We start from the raw sequence: 21,455 nt of genomic DNA on the forward strand, positions 1-21,455 counted from the left end.
GGTCCACGGGCCTGCCTGATTGACAGAAGGGGCAGGACTCTCTGCACCTCAAGCTCACACTCCCTCCCAGACTCACTTTTGCCACTCCTATCCCTCTGGACCCCCAGCCCAGCACGGGGGCTTAGGGAAGGGGAGAGAAGCAGCAGGAAGCCAAGCTCAGTGCCCCCTCTCCCAGGATCCCAGCAGCTAGGAGTGGGGTGGGCAAGGAAGAGCCACCAGGGCTGCAAGAAGGCTTTCCCTCTGTGACATTGCTGCTCCTGCAGAGAGGTGGCAGGCCTCTGTCAGAGAAGGCTGGCACCTGGGGTTGACTCGCCTCCAGGAAGGGGGAGGCCTGGTGCGTCCTGCCGGGCCGGACCAAGAGCAGAGCTTGGGGGTAAACTGGTCTTTGGATGCCCCAAGCTTCCTGCAGCCTTCCAGATGACATCTGCCCCCTTCTCCCTGGCAGTTGGTGAGTCGGCAGCGGGTTAATTCCCTGGACAAGGGGGTCCTCTGCGGTCTTCCCCCGAGCCCCCGAGCCCCACAGATTCCTGCTCGACCCGGGGAGCAGAGTTTGAAGTGAGCACGGCCCCTACCACTGTTGGCCCTGGGGTATAGGGTCAAGGGCAGCGGGCAGCAGTGCCGCCAGAAGGCACGCGACGGAGACCCAGTGTGGGGAGGCACGGGAGCCCCCGTGGCCTGTAGATGTGCTAACCGGTAGGTGAGGGTCAAAGAAGACATTTCTTGTATCTCCACAACCAGAGGGCCCTGAGCTCAGGTTGGGCCCAGGCTGTGATGGGGCACAGGAAAAGGACTTGGGCTATGTAGGGTGGTGAGAGGGGCTCTGCAGGCTGGCCCCATTATCCCTGCCCCCCATTCCCTCCCTTCTCCCTCCCCGTTCCCAAGATCCTTCCCTCTCCACAGCTATTTCTCTCCTCTCGCCTTCTCCCAAGCCCCTGCCCCTCCCTTCCCCCTTCCCTCTCTCGAGCCCCTTCCCACCTAGTGTCAACCGAGGAACTGTGGTCCACTCTCTACTGCCCTGGCCTATTCGATATCTCCAGGCCCTGGTTGCCTTCCGCTCCTCCCCCGGCCCACACTCACCCGGGGGCGTAGGGTGCCTTGGGCTCCGCCTTGATTGGGGGCCCCCCGCCGCTCAGGCAGTGACCCCCTAGGAAGCCCTTGGGCCCCAACCCGTTGTTGTTGTTGCAGTTGAGGTGGCCGCTGTAGCCGGGCCCGCAGGGGGGCGGGGGCAGAGGTGGCCCATGGCGTCCTGGTGAGGGTCCCCCTCCTTGGGGGCTCAGATGGTGGATGCCTCCGGAGCCAGGGGAAGTCCCGTGGGCTGCGAGAGGTCCGGCTGCCGATCCAGAGGGCTGGGGGTGCGGATAGCCAGCCGGGGCGGGGATGTCCGGGAAACAGCTGTGGGGGAGAGGCAGAGCAGAGGAGTTCAGGAGGCAGCGTGGCCTAGTGGATAGAGCACGGGCCTGGGAGACAGAAGAAGCTGGGTTCTAATCCTGACTCTGCCACTTTGATGTGTAACTTGGGGTGAGTTACTTCACTTTTCCATGCCTCAGTTACTCATCTGTAAAATGGGGATGGAGATTATGAGCCCCATGTGGGACAGGGACTGTGTCCAACCCAATTCGCCGATATCCATCCCAGTGCTTATGTACAGTGTCTCACACATAGCAAGCGCTTAACAATTGCCACACTTATTATTACTATTCAGGGATTGGGCTGAGCCCAATCTGGTGGTTGTGGGGACTGGAGGCTGGGGGGAACTGGAGGCCCAGGGAATCAGAGGCTGGAAGGTACCATGGGCACAGGAAGACCGTGGGCATGGAAAGACTGTGGGGAGGCCGGGTGAGTGACGTTGTGGCCGGGGGCGGAATTTGGAGTGGAAAATAGGGAATCCCTCTCTCAGCAATGGAGCCCGGAGCCCGCACAGGAATGGGAAATGGGATCCGGGAAGTCTCCAGCCCAGGCCCCCTAGCTCTCCCTTGCAGGCCCCTCTCTTCCCTCCTTCCCTCTCCCCTGGGCCTTGTGAGAGAAAACCTCATCCCGCCAGCCCCATGGACTCTCTTAATACTCTCTTAATGCTTAGGTACTTAACTCCTCTCCACAGCACCTGGGTATGCATGTCTTGATTATTCAGGTTCGGCAGGAGGCTCCACCCTCACAATTATTTGCTCAGCGATTTTGTCTGAGCATTAGTACTCCTTCCTGTCCTATCCTGCCTCTTCCTCCTGCTTTCCATTACTGAATCCCTATTCTATGGCAAACCCCTCGAGGGCAGGAAACTTGCTCCTTGCTTCTGTAGTGCTCTCACAAAGACTTTGTGAGGAGATTTTTCCCTAAAAGGGGTGTTCCAAATAACACCCCCCATTGGTTGCAGGGCCTGGTGGAGAGGGTGGAAGCTCCCTCAGGAGACCTTTGAACATAAAAGAGATACCTTCACGCTTTTTAGATTGTGAGCTCACCGAGGAACGGGCCCGTGTCTAATTCTCATCTGTGTATTCTCTCAGTGCTCAGTACAGTGTTCTACACACAGTAAGCATTTAACAAACAGTATTACTACTATCCCATCCCTACACAGTTTCGCTGGATGTGCTCCTCGGCTAGGGGAAGGTGTAGAAGAGATTCTTATATCTTGGGGCAGTGAGAGGAGGCAAGGGACCCTCTTCCTCACCGCTCAGGTGAGGAGGAAGTTGAGGAATAGCGGGTCTTAGCAACTACCCAAGCTCACAGAGCGAATCAGTGGCATGACCAGTTCTCAATCCCCAGCCTTCTGCCTCCCATGTGCCTCCCACCATCTCTCCTCCACCACTGCCACCCTGATCCAGGTAGGATATCCTCTAATGGCCTTTCCAGCCTGGGGCATTTGGGGGAGCCAAGGACTGAACCTGGGGAGGGGAAGGAGGAGATGGAGAGGGAGGGGGGCGGAAGGAAAGAGAGAATAATGGGTGGGGAAGATGGTACCCACTTCAGGATCTGGTGGAAAAGGGGAAGATCTGGGACTTAAGAGAACTGGTTCCTGGGTGACCTCGGGCAGGCCTCTTAACCTCTCTGGGCCTCAGGCTCCAGTGGGTAAAATGGGAAGAGCCTCATCGACAGCTCCCAGGACGTTGTGAGGATAGAGTAAGAGCGATCATATGAAAAAGCTTTGGAAGTAGAAAATTGCCACCACCCAAATCCAGGAAGGGAGTGAGAGCTTAGGGAATGAGGATGGACTAGAGCGGGGAGTTATGGGCTTACATGTCTGGGGAGTCTTCCTTGCTGATGTACTCTTCCAGGATACTGGTGTCGATGTTGGAGGGCTCCAGCGCCCCATTGATGTCATGGCCTGCGTTGGGGGGTGGGGAAGCAGGAAGGCAGTCAGGGAGATGAGACAGACAGCGGGGTGCCCTACCCACTCTTCCCCCTTCTCGGGGCTCTGTGAGCTGGAAGCCACGACCCACCACCCCAACCTCTTCCTTAGCGTCCCGGCAGGAGGCTATGGGGGAGGAGGACACAGAGGGAGGGGAAACTGAGCCGAATCCTGGGGCCCTCTGGGGTGGGAAGAGGGTGGCTGGTCCTACCCCTGCCCGGGCAGGCCGGGAGCTTGGATTCAGAGCCTTTTCTGGAATCTGAAACTTGGCTCTTGTGGTCCTACCCAGCCCCTAGCCTAGCCCCAGCCCCACCCCCTAGCCTAGCTCTTGCTCAGCCCAGCTGCATCCCAGCCCCTGCCCAGTCCTCCTCGCAGCCCCAGCCCAGCCCAGCCCCCAGCCTAGCCTCTGTTCAGCTCCAGCTCCTGACCAACCCCGGCCCTGGCCAGGCCCACCCCCTGGCCAGGCCCAGCCTCAGCCTAATCTCCGCCCAGGGAGAGCAGACAGCTTGGCTGAGGATGGAGGACCTAGTAGGGCGGCCCAGAGAATATTTTCCCCCTCCAGGAGCAAGAGGCCGGAGGTATCTTGATTCCCTGTCCCCTGCTCCACCTCCACCCCTTGAGGACGCTGTGGGGAGGGGGACCCGAAGCTAGGGTCCTGAGGTCCTCAGATGTTGGGGAAGGGAAAGATTAATGTTGAGGTGCTCCTGAAACCACCGGGGAGTGGATTGGGAGGAGGCATCTCCCTCGGACCCCCTCAGGGGAACTCAAGGAGGCAGGTGGATGGGGTGGACCTGAACCCAGCTCTCAGCTCTTCAGAAACCAGCCCTCTGGCCTCGGGCTTCTCCCAGCGGGCAGGGAACATATCTACCTCCTCCGTTACACTGTCCTCTCCCAAGTGCTTAGTACAGTGCTCTGGGCACAGTAAGCCCTTAATAAGTATCATTAATTGACCCAGGGCCTGCCCCCAAGTCCCTCGGTCCCCTGCCTCAGTTTGCCTTCTTTCTTTCTCTATGGTGTTTATTAAGCACGTACTAGGTATCAAACACTGGCCTAAGCGCTGGGGTAGATACAAGTTAACTAGGTCATGCATGCATGGGACTCACAGTCTAAGTAGGAGGGAGAAACATGTATTTAACCCCTATTTTACAGATGAGAAAACTGAGGCACAGAGGTTAAGTGACTTGCCCAAGGTCACACAGTAAGCAATTGGGAGAGCCAGGATTAGAACCCAGTTCCTCTGATTCTCAAGCCTGTGCTCTTTCCACCAGCCATGCTGCTTCCCTGCATCTTTAGAGAAACAATGTGGCTCAGTGGAAAGAGCCCAGGCTTGGGAGACAGAGGTCATGGGTTCTAATCCCGGCTCCACCACTTGTCAGCTGTGTGACTGTGGGCAAGTCGCTTCACTTCTCTGTGCCTCAGTTACCTCATCTGTAAAATGAGGATTAACTGTGAGCCTCACGTGACATAACCTGATTGCCCTGGATCTACCCCAGCGCTTAGAACAGTGCTCTGCACATAGTAAGCGCTTAACAAATACCAACATTATTATTATTATCTTTGGCCCCAGATGCTCTGGGCTTTTGCTTGGGAGACTTGGGAGAGACAAGAAGCGGCCCTGCCACCTCTCGGCTCCAAGCCTCAGGAAGACTAGTGTCTGCTAGCACCTGGGCCAGCAGTGAGCAGGCAGAGGCCCATCCGAGTTGGGGGAATTGGGAGCTCACCCATTTGCGGGCTCTTTTTGGCCCAAATCGGGCCAGCCGAAGCCTGTCCACTCTCCCCAGTGTGGCCCTCGGTATGCTTTTAGCCACTCCTCTTGCAGTCAGGGGCAGTCACGGCTCCTTCCTGTTCAACATCTCTCCACCCCAGCACCACCGACAAATCCCGCGGCTCAGAAATGTCACTGATGTTCAGAGGGACCTCGGGTGGGGGTTACAAAGGGACCCCTCTGGATCAAGTTGAGGCGGGTAGATCTGGGGTCTGAGTATTTCCGTGAAAAGTTCTAGCTGATGTCACTACATTGTGTAACACGTGTAACATGGGTCTGTGACTTCCACGTCAGCCAGTGGCCGAGAGATACATGTGAGGGTGTGAGGGGCCACCCAGTCTTTCTCTTTTTTTATGGTATTTGTTAAGAGCTTAAAATGAGACAGACACTGTGCTCAACACTGGTATAGATAAAAGATAATCAGATAGGAATCAGTTCTTGTCCCACACGGGGCTCACAGTCTAAATCCCCACTTTATAGTTGAGGTAACTGAGGCACAGAGAAATTAAGTGACTGGCCTAAGGTCACCCAGCATACAAGTGGTGGAGCCACATTAGAACTCAAGTCCTTGGTCTTGCGCCCTGCTTCCCAAATTCCTGAGATTCACATTTCCCAGACCCTCCGGGCCTCCTCTTCATCACTATACCCTTCTCTCCCTATTACCAATTCTTCCACTTCACCCTTCCTCCCCAGACCCCACACTGAGCTGCTCCCCACCTCTAGCCTCCCCATTCCTGGCCTCTGCAGCACAGCCCCCATCCTTCCTACCCCTTAGCCCCAAGCCCCCCACCCCTCCTCCCTCTCCACTCCAGGCTCCCCTGTTCCTCCTTCCCCCAGCTCAGCCCCAGGCCTCTCCTCCCTCCCACCCCAGGCCTGTAGCCTGGGTATTGCCAGTGGCCCAGGCTGTCCAAGGGTTTTCCTAGAGGCTGCTGCAAGCACCATTCCAGCTTAGGTAATTAATGAGAGGCTAATGCCGCTTGCTACGGTCACGCGCTCCCAGAGACAGGCCCGGGACCCCCGGCCCACCCGCCCTCAGCAGCCCGGGATTAGAGGGGAGCGGGCAGGAGAACCACCGGGAGGCAGGTCGGTGTTGGGCAGCCATCAGGTCCACACACCTCCATCTCTTCCTGAAAGTCCTCCCCTCCCCTGCCCTTGTTCCCTGTTGCTTTCATGGGAGCTACTGCCCGTTTCCCCTTCCCTCTGACCCACAGTTCTCCACCCTGGGGATGGGAGCCCTCATCTTGCTCTCTTCCTCCCCGCCGGGTCCCCAGGCCCCCTGCCCAACAGTGCTTCTCTCTCCCCCCTCTCCAGGTGCCCACCAGGCCTCTACCTACCCCAAGTATTTCCCAATCTCTGAGAGACCCCTTCCCTCCACCCATCCGCTACCCTTCCCCTGAGCTGGGGCTGGAGATCCAGGACCCCAGAGAAGGAGACACGTGGGAATGTTAGGAATCCCACTGTTTGGTTGGCTTCCCCTCCTCCTGCCCCACAACTTGATCTGTGGCCAAAAGAGTCCGCTGGGCCCCACACCTCTTCCCTGCTCCCTGGGCCCCCCTCCCCATCTTCTTCCACCTCCACCCTCAGCCTGGCAGCCTCAGCAGGAGGGAAGATGAGAAAGAGGAAGTCCAGACCAGGGGCAGGATCCTACTCTCGGCAGTTGAACCCCGGGCCCCTGCTCTTTCTCCAGGAGCCTCTAAGACTCCAAAACCCTGAGGGGTCCTGGGTGGGTGCTGGGCAAAAAGGGGTTAAAGCTACCCTCACCCTCCCAGCCTCTGTATTTACAAGTTTTCAAGATTAAACTCAGAATTTACCTAGAGTGATAGGCTGATAAGTTTATGGTATTTCTATTTATAACAAGCCGGCTCTTCTCCCCCAGCCTCCTCCCTTCCCCCAGCCGGCAGCGCTCCTAATCGCCCTAATCCTCACTTCTGCCCTCCCTCTCCAGAGATGGGGGGCGGGGGGCTCGGACCCCCTAACGAGAACCAGATGTTGCTGGGTCTCTGGGAAGTGGGAAGAAGAGGGGAGCCCGCCAAGGGTGGCAGCTCCAGCCCGAAGGCCTCGATTTCAAGGCCCTGGCCAAAGTGTGCCACGGTCATTGAGCGGGCAGGGAGGGGCTGGCTGGAGGGGGCCAGAGGCCAGACCCCGGGGCAGTGCTGACACCTGTAGGGGCCCTCTAGACTTCTAGTCTTGCTGAAGCTGGCACCTGGGGGCAGCGACCTCCTGGACATCCTGGGTACTTCCCGTCTCCCTCAAGCCCCCGGGGCATGGACCACTCCCTGGCATCTCCGAAGCACCACTGTGCCTCCCCATGGAGCTGAGGGCACTGTGGGGGAGGGCCCAGGCTGGTCCGGTCAGCCCTGGGGTCAGTGCGCGGCGCTGACCCTGCTCAAGCCATGCCCACAGTGGGCCGCCGGCAAGTAAGGACAGCCGACGGCCCCCTCCCTCCGCTCCATTTATCTGCTCCTCTCTGCTCACTGGCCACCCGCCCTGCCACAAGCCTCCAGAATCCACACTCGACATTTCTGACCAAACACTCTGGTGGCCCCACACTGGCTGGGGAGATGGAGAGGAGGAGGAGGAGGAGGAGGAGTGGGGGTGGGGGTTGACTCCCCTTCCCCACCCCTCCTCCACCATCAACTTCCTTCTAACCACCCCAAGGGGCTGGCCACAAGACCCTCAAAAGCACTGGCCTCCCCCTCTGCCCCCACAAACCAAGGGTCCCTAGGAGATGTCAGAAGAGGGATTTGGGGACCATGTGCTCGGGGCGGGGGGAGGCGGGGAGAAGAGCGGTCCTCGAAGAGATCCAGAGGACCCCACCTCCCACCCCCCACCCCAAGACACAGTTTAACTCCGACCCCTCCCCTCTGAGCTATGTGGCCAGCATTCCTCATTAATTATGCTCTTTATTACCTGACGCTAAGGATAACCAGCCCCTCTCCTGTCTTCCCCTTCCTCCCCCCTACTCCGCCGTGGAAAGTGGTCTGATTGGGCTCCCCTCCCCCTTCCCTTGGGACCACCCAGAGGAGGGGCTGGCGGCTACTCACTCTCGCCCCACAGATCGTCGAGGGCTCCTGTGGGGGAGGGGGATGGGGCTCACTCAGGGAGGCCAAGGCCTTCACCCCTCCCCCCACCCATCCCTCTGGGCCTAGTCTCCCACGGAGCAGGAGAGGCTCAAGGCACCTTGGTTCCATCGTCACCAAGACTGGTGACCAGGTCAAGGCCCTTCCCCACCCAGAGACTTGGTTTCCCAGCAGAGGCAGCAACGCTGCCCTCTCCTCTCTGCCCCCCTGGGCCCAGTGAGGATCATAGGATGGGCCGCGTCCACATAACGCCTCCTTGGAGGAAGGAGGGAGCAGGGACATTATCGTGTGGACCTTTGGGTCGGGTCTTCGGGGATCTCCGGGGCCTGGCTACAGGTGGCCCTCCAACCTGAACCTAGGAGGGTCAGTGCCCCTTGGGGCTCCCCCCAGCCCTCTGGTGGCCTGCCCCCTTCCGGCCCCCTCCCCCACCCCCGCCAGCTGTGGCCGTTGGCTCAGACCACGCCATTGTCCAAGGGGCAAGGGGGGAAGGGAAGGTGGGAGAGGCCACACAGTGGGAGGTTTGTGCGGGGCCCAGGGCCCCCCCCTCCACCCCCGTCAATGGGTCACTTGTTAATTCATGGGCTAAGATGGCGGAAATCACCAACAAACACAAACACGGGGGGCAGGGGCCAGGACACATTGGCCTGTTTGTTTGACACCCCGGGCTGGGGGCTGGACAGGCAACACCCTAGGCCCCAGCACCCTGGGCCCCGCCTCCCCACCTGGGGCCAGCTCCCGGCTACACTCCGAGCTCTCTGGGGTCCAGCTCTGACCCCAGTCTCTTGGTCAGCTTTGCCCCCAGGCAAATATCCTTGCCCAGGGCCCTCCCCAGCTCCCCAATATGTTCCCCGTGGCCCTAAAGAGCACTGGGCCTTCTCCCACTCCCCACTCCATTCTCCACCACCCCAAGGGGTATGGAGCCCTCTCCAGCTCTCCACTCCATCCCCAGTGGCCCCAGGTCCCCTCAATCCCAGACCCTCCTCATCACACTGCCAAGGCGGGGCCCCGGTCTCCTCCAGGAACCTAAGCATTTTTACCCACACCTCTGGCCACTGATGGTACCCTGTCCACCTTGGGCCAGAGCCCCAACCCTCGCTGCTTGAGGGCCGGCCCCAGCTTGGCAGTTCCTTGCCCGCTCATTGACCTGAACCACTGGAAACCCTGCCGGAGCTGCAAGCTCGGGAAGGGAGTCAGCCAGGGCCGTGGCCACCTCCTCTTCCTCTTCCCCCTCCGCCTCCACCTCCTCCTCCACCTCCTCCTCCCAGTTCCAAGCCTCCTCTTGCCTTGAGCCAGAACTTCTACCACTGCCCACCTGGCTGTTTTCGACTTCTTCCCTCCTCGTGGTCCTGCTGGCCACCCCTTCCTCCTCCCACCTCAGAGGGGAGGCCTGACTCCCCCTCCTCCCAGTCCCTGGGCTACAGGTCATCCTTCCATGCCTCCCACTCACCTCCTCCAAGACCACCTTTGCCAAGAAGCTTTCCCTGCTAGAGCTGCCCTGCAACATCCACAGCCGTTTATTATCTTTTGGTATTGATGGGTATACGTTAAGCACTTAATATGTGCCGTGCACTGTCTGCTCATTCAGTTATATGGGTGCTCTCCAAACTGCTTAGTACAGTGCTGTCCACATAGTAAGCACTCAATAAGGACGATTGATTGATTGATTGATTCAAGAGAATCAGTTTGAAGACAGCCCACGTCCTGCTCTATTTTACAAATGAGGTAACTGAGCCACAGAGAGGGTGACAGACTCGCCCAAGGTCACACAGCAGACAAGTGGTGGAGCTAGGATTAGAACCCAGATCCTCCGACTCCCAAGCCCGGGCTGTTTCCACTAGACAACGTTGCTTCTCAATATCTCCCCGTACTCTTCCACGTCCCTTTCAGGATCACAGCTGGAGAGGTTCCAGTATTCTACCACTCTCGGCGAGGGGAGGGTGAGTCAAGCAAAGGCATAACCATTCCATTCCTAGCTTGGGCGGTGGCTAACGAGTGTAAGCCCCTCAAAGGGCAGGGACTGTCTCTATCTGTTACCGATTTGTACATTCCAAGCGCTTAGCACAGTGTTCTGCACATAGTAAGCGCTCAATAAATACTATTGAATGAATGGAAGACAATCTGCTCATCTGTGCTGGGCAGCAGCGGCATGGGAGAGAGTCAAGGGCGGAGACTCAAATTGGTTGCGGGGAAGAAGGCAGGGGGAAACCACTTTCGCATCTGGACCAAGAAAACTCTATGGATACACCAGCAGAATGACTGCGGGTGGAGGTGGGGCGTTCTGGGAGAGATATGTCCACGGAGTCGCTATGGGTCTGAGACGACTCGACAGCCAGACAAGACTCTTCCACAACTCCTTCAATTATGATCCCTGCTGACTGGGGGTCTTTCTGGTCTCCCTGCTTCAGTGTCCTAGGGGTAGTCCTGGGGCAGCCTCCTCTTCCCCATCCTGGAGGACTCCTTGCCCCAGGCAGCCTCCTCTCTACCTTCCCAGTAGTCTTACATCTCCTCCAAGAGGTCTTCCCCAACTAAGCCTTGACGTCTCCACGGGGCCCTTTCACAGAATACGGGGACCAGCTCTTCCCATCGCTGCTCGGGGCAGAGCCCCAAGGAATGGGCTGAAGCCGCGGCAAGAGGGTTTTCGCAAAAAGAAGAATTTCCTGACCCTGCCCTGTGGAACTGAGGGAGGCCCGGGAGTGTCCACCTCCAAGGTGGGCTCCCTCCTGCCGAGAGCGATTGGGGCTGATTTTTAGAGAAGCGGCACGGCTCACTGGAAGAAGCATAGTAGACCTGCGAGTCAGAGGACCTGGGGGTCTAACCCCGGCTCTGCCACTTGCCTACCGTGTGGCCTGGGGCAAGTCCTCTAGCCTATAAGCTTGTTGCGGGCAGGGAGTGCGTTTGTTATATTGTTCTACTGTACTCTCCCAATTGTTTAGTACAGTGCTTTGCACGCAGTAAGCGCTCAATAAATATAACTGACTGACTTCACTTCTTTGAGCCTCAGTTCCCTCATTTGTAAAATGGGAATGAAGACCGCGAGCCCCATGGGGGACACAGATTGGGTCCAAACTGACAAGCTTGTATTTACCCCCAGTGGTTAGTATAACGCCTGGCACATAGTAAGTGCTTAACAAATACTGCAATTATCATTACTCTCTGTGACTCAGTTTCCTCAACTGCTAAACAGGAATTCGATACCCGTTCTCTCTCCTCCTTCAACTGTGAACCACGTGGGATAGGCAGTGTGTCCGACCTAACCGCACTGTATCCACCCCAGCGCTTAGGACAGTGCTCGGGACATAATAAGTGCTAAATACCGAGGTTGTTGTTATTATTTTTAAGGAGGACTGGATTGAGTGATCTCTCCAGGGTCCTTCTACCATAGGGGTTTAGGATTCTAAGATGGGAGTGCGGACCCTCAGCAGAGAGGGGCCTGGTCCCTCCTGGTCCCGCCCGATCCCACCTCGTCCCACCTCTGCTGTCCATGGTCCTCGACAGCTGCAGCTTCTGTCCCGAGCTCGACTCGGGCAGGTGACTGTGTCCAAGGCTGGTTGCCGGAAGGGCTGGGCAGGACTGGGCGAGGATCTCTGGAACCAGGGTTCTTCCTGGGACTCCTCCGTAGCATCCGGCTGCAGCCTCTCTGGTCACCCTCACCCCCATTCCCTGCAGCCTTTGACCCTCTCTCTCAATGGGGGCAAGAGGAGGCTCGCTCCTGGGTGGGCGGGTGAGGAGGGGGCTAGGGTCGGGGAGGCCCGGTTCTGGGCCTCACCGGCTGGCCTATGCCGGTTGCGCTCCCGCCTCGGGTCCAGCTTGCTCTGCCGGGCAGCCAAGGGGCTGCAGGATCTGCAGTGGGCCTCCCTCCCGTCCCTCCCCTGTCCCAGCCAGCAGGCCACAGATGCCGGGCTCCGTCGGGCTCTGCTCTCCGCGGGCAGTAGGTGCGGGGAGACCTATGCCCTGGCTCCCCTGCCATGGGCCGGGGCACCTTTCCTGGCCCTCATGCACAGGACCGGAGATACGTTGCCCACTCGCCTGCACCCACCTAACGCACTCTCGTGGCCACTGCGCCTTTCCCATCCAGACCCCTCAGAAACAGGCACCAGTCCAGCCTGATGATTCTCAGCCAGACCAGCGGTCTACCCACCCTTCTCTTGGGGCTGCAGTGGGGCGGGAGGATGGCGGCCTTGGGAGGAAGAGGGCGGTGTCCTGTCTCCCAGGGAAACTGAGCTGACCGAGCTCTGGATGGTCAGGGAGATGTAGGGATGGGCAGGGGACGTAGGTTGGCATCCCAGGTCCCGCAGCACAGAGATGGCCGAGGGCCTGAGACCCAGAGCACCAGCTGCCTGACCCAGGCCTTGCTCTGCGCTCCATCCTCCCCTTCCTCTTCCCCAAAGGTCTAGACTCGTCCACTTTGCCCCCAAGCTGAGGGAGGGAGGGAGGATCCGAGATGCCCAACTGAGCAAAGGGAAGAAGAGCAGCCGAGGGGGAGACAGAGGCTGGGAAGCTGGGAAGGTGAGAATGGGCAGGGAGATGGGGCCTGGCTGTTGCCTGGGAAGAAATTGATGAATCCACAGTGATCGCAAAGAGCTGCCACTGAAGGACTTCCACAGAGCTGGCTCCTAGCCGACTCTGCTGTTGACTGACCCTGCCCCTGGCCCCAGCCCGGCCCCTGTCAGGGCTTGACTAAGGACTGACGGGGGGTCTCGGGGGCTCTTCCAGCACAAGGTTTCTCCTACCAGACCTGGGGACCCAAGGTGAGAGTGATGCAGGATAGGGAGGGGCCGCCCAATACCGCAATGACACCGCTCGGCCCGCAGCCGAGATAAGGCTGCCTTGGGTAGTCAGCCGACAGCCATCCGATCTCACCAGCCACGACCTGGATTGAAATCATGCTGTAACTCACCCTGCCTCTTCAAACCTTCAGGGATCAGCAGCCGAGTAGGGACCATGGAGCCACAGGCAGCCCATGGGAATGGACTGAACATCCGGACCGGGTAACAAACTGGCACCCACTTGGGTTGATGGGGAGAAGAATGATGTCCCAGCCCTCAAGCTAAGCCTGAGCACAGGAAGCTTCCTCCGTGAGGAGACAAGACCCTCTGGCCCAGTCCACAGGATGCCACTGTCCCTTGGTCCTCTCCCACCCCATCACATCATCCACATATGGAGGGGCCTCTTCCAGGTCTTCATGCAGACTGTTCTGAGCTGGGGGAATCCCCCAAATACCATTCCCTCATCCCCTTCAAGAGAAGCAACAGGGCCTATCGGAAAGTGCACGGGACTGGGAGTCAGGAGTCTAAACCCAGGTTCCCTATTTGCCTTCTGTGTGTCCCTGGGCAAGTCTAATTCTAGGTGCCTCAATTTCCTCATCTGTAAAATAGGGATGAAAAATCTGGTCTCCTTCTCCCTTAGACTGTGTGAGCCCCATGTGGGACAGGAACTGTCTAATTTAATTGCATTGTATCTACCACAGGGCTTGGCATAAAGTAAGCCACCGGAATAATTCATGGAGCTTTTGTCCCCATTCCAAGGGCTGGCTTCAGAGATAGAATAATAATAATAATAATAATAATTGTAGCATTTGTTAAGTACTTATTAAGTGCCAGGCACTGTACTAAGCACAGGGGTAGATACAAACTAATAAGTTGGACACAGTCCCTGTCCCACACAGGGCTCAGTCTCAATGGCTATATTACAGATGACCTGCCCAAGTCACACAGCAGGGATTAGAACCCAGGTTCTTCTGACTTCCAGGCCCGTGTTCTATCCACTAGACCATGCTGCTTCCTAAACCGAGACCGGAGTGGGAGGAAAAGGCCTGTTTAAGGCCAAGAGAGGAGTAGAAGCCAGACTCTCCCCCATCTGAATTACCTGCTCCCTCTAGGCCAAGCTAGAACCACTCAGGGAGAGGAAAGGAAGAGGAAGGGCGGGAAGAAGGGAAGGAGGGAGGTAAGGAAGAGAGGATGGGATCGGGGGAGCCCTGGGTTAATCATTCCTCAGTGGCTAGGCTCAGGACTCCTTATCGGGCAGCGCAAAGTTCAAGGGCGGGACCAATCTGTGGCCACCGGGGATTTCCCAGGATGCCTTCCATAGTCACACACCCCAAAGGCTGCCCCCTCTACTATGCACAGAAAGTCTCGGGGACTGGAGGCCTGCTCTCTTCAGGTGAAAGTAGAAAGCAGAGGGGCCAGAGCCCTTAATCTACCCCCTGGGCCTGAGAACTGGGGAGACAGAGCTCTGGCCCTTGGGTTCGAGCGTGGAGGCAGAGTCTCCAAACTCCTTGGAGGCGAGGGTCACCCTACCCCAGGCTGGGTCTTCCTCTCTGCTGGGGAGGACGGCAGTCCCCGAGGGAAAGCCTCCAGGCTTGGGGCGGCAGCGTGTCTACTCTTCCTCCTTCCCCTCAGCCCACTTTCCCCCAGATGTCTAAGGCCCATCGGGCGAGGCCCCACAACAGGCCCAAGCCTGGGGCCCTTCTCCACCCTTTCCTCAAGGAAGTTGGACTCCGCCTGTGCCCCTCCGCTTCTTACCTCAGCCTGGGGGCTCTGAGCTCAGGAAGTCCCCAAACCTAGCACCACGAGGAACCTCAGTGGACGGAATGGGAGGTGGAAGGGGGGCGGGGGGAGCACCAGAAGGGGTCCCTCTCCGAGGCCCATTCTTCCGCCCGCCTCGGCCCAAGCTCCCAAGAACCGTCCGCAGGTCATGGCTCCTCGCGGGATCCTTTCTCTGTTGGCCTCCACTTTCCCCAACGCCGCTCCCTCCCAGGCCCAAGCTTTCCCTCCAGACTGGGCCCCCAACTTCTCACCTGGCTGCCGGCTCCTGACCCAGCCTCTGCCGCCCGTTCTGGCATACTGGAAGGAGGAAGTCCTCCAAACCCGGAATCCCCCAGACCCACCAATCCCGCTTTCCTCTCTGACTCAATGCCCTGGCCCTTTTGCCGCAGTGCCGGCAGTCCCCTCCCAGCCCCCTCCCTGCCCCTTGCCTCTGCCCGCTCCTCTCCCAAGCGCTCAGTACGGTGCTCTGCAGATAGTGAGTGATCAATAAAAACGACTGACGGGCTTAGACAGGTGTAGGGCTCTCTCCTCCAGTTATGTGCTCAGCCACAGGGAGTCTGGCCAGAGAACAGCACTGCATGCAGGAAGGAGGCAGGGATCCACTCCGCTAAGGTATCTTGCTGGCCCCGTCACCAACCTCTACTCCCTTCAGTGCTTCTTAACTGTCCACTGACACCCAGCCATTGCTTCTTAACTGTCCACTGACACCCAGCCATTCTCCCGCTTTATCTCCTGGCGTTTCCTGTATCCACTCCCCCTCTAGCTCCTCCTTCCTCCGATCCATCTGGAAAATTGTCCTCTCCCTCCTGCTGCCTTGCTGAGTCTCCTGGGAGCCCCTGTCCGTGACTGCCCCTGGGCCCTGTGTCTCTCTTCCTCTCTCTCCTGTCAATCAATCATGATAATTGAGTGCTTACTGTGTACAGAGCACGATTCTAAGCGCTTGGGAGAGGACGCTATAACAGAGTTGGTAGACATGCTCCCTGACCACAGTGAGACTTACAGTCTAAAGGGGGGAGACAGACATTTATATAAGTAAATAAATTATGGATCTGCACATAAATGCTGTGGGGCTGAGAGAGGGCTGAATAAGAGGAGCAAATCCAAGTTTAAGGGTGGCCCGGAAGGAGTGGGAGAAAAGAAAAGGAGGCCTTAGTCGGGGAAGACCTCTTGGAGGAGATGTGCTGAATGGGCCCGGATCCTGCCCCTCCAACCCCTAATCTCCCTCTGCCTCCTGCTTCCTGGCCCAGACCCCTCGCTGCCCCTAATAATAATAATTATGGTATCTGTTAAGCACTTACTATGTGCTGAGCACTGTTCTAAGCACTGGGCTGGATACGAAGTAATCAGATTGTCCCATAGGGGGCTCACAGTCTTAATCCCCATTTTACAGATGAGTTAACTGAGCCACAGAGAAGTTAAGTTAAGTTGTGGTATTTGTTAAGCGCTTACTATGTGCAAAGCACTGTTCTAAGCGCTGGGGGACACAAGGTGATCAGGTTGTCCTACGTGGGGCTCACAGTTTTAATCCCCATTTGACAGATGAGGTAACTGAGGCACAAAAAAGTTAAGTGACTTGCCCAAGGTCACACAGCGGCGGATCCGGAATTAGAACCCGCGACCTCTGACTCTCAAACCCGTGCTTTTTCCATCAAGTCATGCCTCAGGAGCTTCCGCCCCCTTCCCCGGGCTTTCCAGGAGCCCCTGAATCTTCCTGCCCTAGGTAACGGGGCCGGAGACCATCGGTCTCCACGGGAGCTGGGCCCGGGGAACCCCCGCGGCCTGGTCCTTTACAGAGGGAGCTCCCGCTCCAGCAGCTGCTCTCCTTCCTACCCCCACAACGTTGCCAGCCTTTCCCTACCTCCCCTGGAGCTGAGATTCAGGGAGGCAACTCCGTCCCCCACCCCCATTCCCATCCTTAAGGTTACCTGCTCTGACCCAGCGCATCCCTGCAGGAGAGTGCCACGCCACTCCTCTCCGCTGCCCACCCAGCTCCCTGCTCCACTCTGTGGGGCCGCTCCTGGCTCCCTGGCAGGGGGCGTCTCCTGCCGCGGGGGCGGGGGGAGATTACCTAGGGTCAGTCATGCGGCTGGGATGTACCAGCCTCCTAGGGCTCCCTGTCACTGCCTCCCTCACCACAAAGCTCCTTAGCCCCCTCTCCACTCCTTCTTAAGCCAGGTGCAATGGATGGGGGCGGGAGGGAGGGTCATTCCTCCCCTACACGGTTCCGAGGCAGCCACCAGGAGGTACCATCAGTGACCTCTAGGTTCGGGGGGGATCCTGACCCTAACGGAGGGGTGGAAAGGGGCCCAGATTCTCAGGAGACGGGTCTGCTCCAGGCCCTGGCCCTGCTCCGGTAACAAGTGCTCGCTTCCCAGAAGCCCCTGGCTGTCCCGATGATTTTTCCTAAGAAGCAACGAGGCCTAGCCATTAAAGCACGGGCCTGGGGGTCAGAGGACCTGGGGTCTGATTCCGGCTCCGCCACGTGTCTGCTGGGTGACCTCGGCAAGTCGCTTGACTTATCTGTGCCTCAGTTACCTCATCTGTAAAACGGAAGTTAACCCTGCGAGCCCACGTGGGACACGGACAGTCTCCAAACTGATTTGTTTGTATGTACCCCAGTGCTTATTACGGTGCCCGGCACATAGTCAGCACTTCACAACTACCATTAAAAAAGGGGGTCCCTCCAAGGGGATGAGTCTGTGGGGGATAGGGGCGAGAAGGAGGGGAGGAGGGAGGAGGAAGGCCAGAAGCCCTGGCTTCTGGGAAATAATGCCAGTTGGCCAATTTCCCTTCCTGCTCAACCCCACGCTGCTGAGAAGGGGCAAGTGGGGCCACCACTCTGGGAGGGGGTAGCAAAGAGGGAGATTGAGTCATAGGGAGGGTGAAGGGGGAGTGGTAGAGGGGTCTTTCTTCCCCAGTCACCCACTCCAGCTAGCCTCAATCTCTGCCTCCTTTCAGTCTATTCAAACCACGATCTCCTCTGATTCCCCCCTTCCTCCTCCAAACAGCCTCTCCCTGGTCCTGCTGGCCCTCCCCGCCTCTGAGACAACCCCCCCACTCTCTCTTCCATCTCCCGGACGGACACAGGTAAGAGAACTAGGGTTTAGAGCCAGGGGGAACAGAGGCTAGGGGCCCCTGGGCCCTCCCTCCTTCCCTGCCAATCACCATAGGCAGCTCCTGAGGGGATCATTCAATGTTCTCCCCCCCCCCCGGGTGCAGTTAAAAGACTCCAGTTCGGATGACGCTGACTCATTTCCCGTCACTATCTCTCTCCCACAATCACATGTGCACACCTGTCCTGGCTGAGAGAGAATTCGCAGACACTCACAGAAACACACACTCACCCTTGAATGCCCCAAAGTCTGTTTACGACAGGTGTCGACCCCATGGGGGGAGACGGTCCTCGCCTCCATGGAGCTGGCCCTGCAAGGCCTCTAGCTTTGTAGCACGGCCCGGGAACACGGAGGAAGACTGACACTCGCCTTACCCCCATCCCCTTAGGGCCAGGAAGGGCCCCGGGCCTGCCCAGGTCGCCCCCAACCTCTCGCCCCCTCTCCAATCAGGCTCTCGGGCCAGTGGGCCCCGGTAGGCATGGATCCGTACAGACGCCCCCACGAACGCGTCGACGCACAGTAACGTAAACACGCGCACAACAAAATCCCACTCCTGGAGCCGTTTACCCGTGAGCCCGTTGCCGCACGCCCTGGCACGCGTCTAAGCCCGCCCGTTTCTCGTGTCCACGCACTCACCGACCTCTAATGGTACGCTAGGCCGGGGCAGCCGCCTCCCCCCCGCCGCCCCGGGCCCAGGCCCAGTACCCACCCCCCAGCCCGAGGCCCGTCTCTGGCCGGAGGCATTCTTGGACGGCCCCTTATCTCCGCCGCCCTTCGGGCCGCATGGCTGATCTGTGGCGTCAGCACTTCCCCCACGCGGCCGGGGGGCCGATGGGGTTTGGGGCGAGGATGGAGCCAAGCCTCAAGCGCTCCCCTCTCCCTCACCCCCTAAGGCAGCAGAGATCTGCCCGCTCGGTGGCTGAAACCTCCACTGGGCCCCAGACACCGGGCCCCAGACCCCCACCCCGAGGCTCGGCTCTTCCTGCCCCCTCCAGGGGCTGGTTGGAAGCGGAGCCAACCAGGGCAAGGAGAGGGTGGCTGGGCATTGGGGTTTCCAGTGTCTTGCTTGACTCCTGGGGCAGGAGCTGGAGGGTGCAGCCTGGGTTTAGGGGGTTGTAGCTCCGGGACACTGCCGGGAGTTAGAGCTGGGGGGGAGCCGGGGGCACGGCCACGGGAGAGCCTTGTTCCCGAGAATGACTCAAAGGGGTAGGGCTGACGGGGAGGGACGGCTCTAAGAGGCAGTAAGTGTCCCTCAAGTTCTGGGAACTGGGAAGCTTTCGGAGATGCCAGCCAGTAGGAATCCATGTTTCTCATCAGTCAGCTCCTCCACCACACAACCAAGCTTTCAATCTCCTTCTGTCTCCTCCCTGTTCCTCCCCCATCCCTGAGCCCTCTTCTTTCCCTGCCTGGATGAGGGAGGGAGACCTGTTGACCACCTTTCCCGTTGTTCCCCTCGCTCCCACCGGGAAGCTGACCCTGGGGGGGCAGTAGGCAGAGGCCCGGGCCCTACTCTGTGACCCAGGCTGGTGAGCGCGGGGTGCTCTGGGCCTCAGTTTTTCCTTTGTGAAATGGGGCAAGACGGCCGGCTCCGCAGGGGTTGGGGTGAATAAGCGGACCCAATTTCTGAAAAGAGCCGTAAGGGGAGAGAGGTCCATCAAAGCTTAGGGATGCCAGTTATGGGGCACCTTCCTCATCTAACTTTCCAAGGCTTGGGATACTCTCTCCGCTTTCCTCCCTATCGTGCCTCCTTTCCTCTCCCTGCAACTCCCAAAACCAGACAAGGATCTCTGGGCTGTCCCCAAAGGATGCTTAGGGATGCCAGGTATGGGGCACCTTCCTCATCTAACTTTCCAAGGCTTGGGATACTCTCTCCGCTTTCCTCCCTGTCGTGCTTCCTTTCCTCTCCCCGCAACTCCCAAAACCAGACAAGGATCTCTGGGCTGTCCCCAAAGGATCGTCAGAGAGTCAGCCACTCTCTGGGCCTCTATTCTTGAGCAATCCCAGGAGGTCTTGCTTTCAGTACCCAGAGAAACTGGGGGCCCGAAGACTCCCCGCCTCTTTTCCCCATCCAAACATAAAAGAGATCAGGAAAGTCAAAGGTCAGAGACCAACCAAGCCCGCACACCAAAGAGAAGGAGGATCTGATCCCCACTGATGTTTGCGGGGTGAAAGCTCCTCTGGCCCTTGGGGGAGGGGACCCTTCAGTCAAAAAGACCCTGCCACCCACTCCAGGAAGGGGAAAGTGAACCAGGGTGATAGCTTTTTGGTCCCCAAATTCCATCAAGATGGGACACTCAGAGGAAAGGAAGCTAGGGTTAGGGTTAGGGGAGGGAGAGATGGAGTTCAAGCTGAAACAGGAGTACTAGGAGGGGAAGGTAGGATAGGGGTGGGTGGGAGCGGGAGGAGGGGTATCTGAGTCCCAGGATGGCTAACCCAAAGGGGAAAGAGGGCAAGGGCTGTTTCTGGGAGCCTTTTTCCCCCCACCCGCCGTCTCCAGGTTGCCCTGCTTTGCGGAGTGTCCACATTCCCTGCTCTTCCTCAGGACAGTTCCCGTCCCCTAGACTTCTCCGAGCTGGAGGGGACGGTGTCGGGGCCGGGGACGGTGTCGGGGCCGGGGACGGTGTCGGGGCCGGGGCCGGAGCAGGGGCCGAACCTGAGATGCGGCAGGGAGAGGATAAAGAGCAAGAGAAGGGGCTGAAGCAGGGCCTGGGCCCGGGCAGAGGCTGGGGCAGGGGTAGGGGTTGGCAGAGGGCTGGGGCAGGCACAGGGGCGGAGGTCGGAGGTGAGGCTGGAGTAGTGGCTGGGGGAGGAGCCGAAGCAGGGTTGGAGCTGGGGTCGGGGAGGAACTGGGGCAAGAGCAGGAGGTGGGACGGGGCAGGGGTTGGGGCAGAAGGAAGAGCTGGGGCAGGAGCAGGAGGCGGGATGGGGCAGGAGGTGGGACAGGCGCAGGGGCAGGGGAAGGAGCTGGGGCAGGAGCAGGAGGTGGGATAGGGGCAGGAGGTGGGATAGGAGCAGGAGTTGGGATGGGGCAGGAGGTGGGTTAGGGGCAGGAGGTGAGACAGGGGCAGGAGTTGGGGCCAGGGGCAGGGGGAGGAGCAGGGGTTGGGGTGAGGCCGGGGCTGGGTTAGGAGCAGGAGCAGGGGTTGGGGCTGGGGGAGGGAAGGATCCCGGGTCCGATCGAGGGTCACGGGTCGGGGCAGGAGAGCTGATGCGGGTGGGGGAGAAAACCTCGGGGGTCTCTCCCTCGGGGTCTCTCGGAGCTATGGAACCGCTGGGAAGAACTTCAGAAACGAGCCCGGGATCCGTCTGCAGGCGCCCGGGCTCTGGCCAGCGTCCGGCCTGGGGTCGGGGTCGGGGGGAGACCGGGGAGAGGGGTCCGACCCTGCGGTCGGGGGCAAGAAGGAGAGGAGGAGGAGAGAGGGGTCGGAGCCCGGGGAAGGCGGGGGGGGGGGGTCCTGTCCTGGGGTCGGCGCTTCCCCCCTTCCGCCCGTCCGGCCGAGCGAACTCTCACCTTCGAAGAAGCGCTGCAGCGCCTCCGTCTCGTCCACCACCTCCATGTCCGTCCCGGCTCCCGCTACTGTCCCGCCCGGCGGGGCGGCATCCCCGGCTCCA

The 21,455-nt window shown here is 59.1% G+C and overlaps 1 protein-coding gene across 1 annotated transcript in view; it reads right to left on the reverse strand.

The window, feature by feature from the left end:
* Positions 1 to 21,455, reverse strand: part of MYRF (myelin regulatory factor) — a 46,835-nt gene extending 25,380 nt beyond the window's left edge. The window contains exons 1-3 of the mRNA XM_039911390.1: positions 21,355 to 21,455; positions 3,229 to 3,316; positions 1,078 to 1,392 (exon numbers count right to left, since the gene is read on the reverse strand). Of these exons, the coding sequence (XP_039767324.1) occupies positions 1,078 to 1,392; positions 3,229 to 3,316; positions 21,355 to 21,400 (449 nt within the window). The 5' untranslated portion in view covers positions 21,401 to 21,455. The remainder of the gene's footprint in view (positions 1 to 1,077; positions 1,393 to 3,228; positions 3,317 to 21,354) is intronic.

Source organism: Ornithorhynchus anatinus, chromosome 3 (genome assembly GCF_004115215.2).
Source record: "Ornithorhynchus anatinus isolate Pmale09 chromosome 3, mOrnAna1.pri.v4, whole genome shotgun sequence".
Taxonomy (NCBI): Eukaryota; Metazoa; Chordata; class Mammalia; order Monotremata; family Ornithorhynchidae; genus Ornithorhynchus; species Ornithorhynchus anatinus.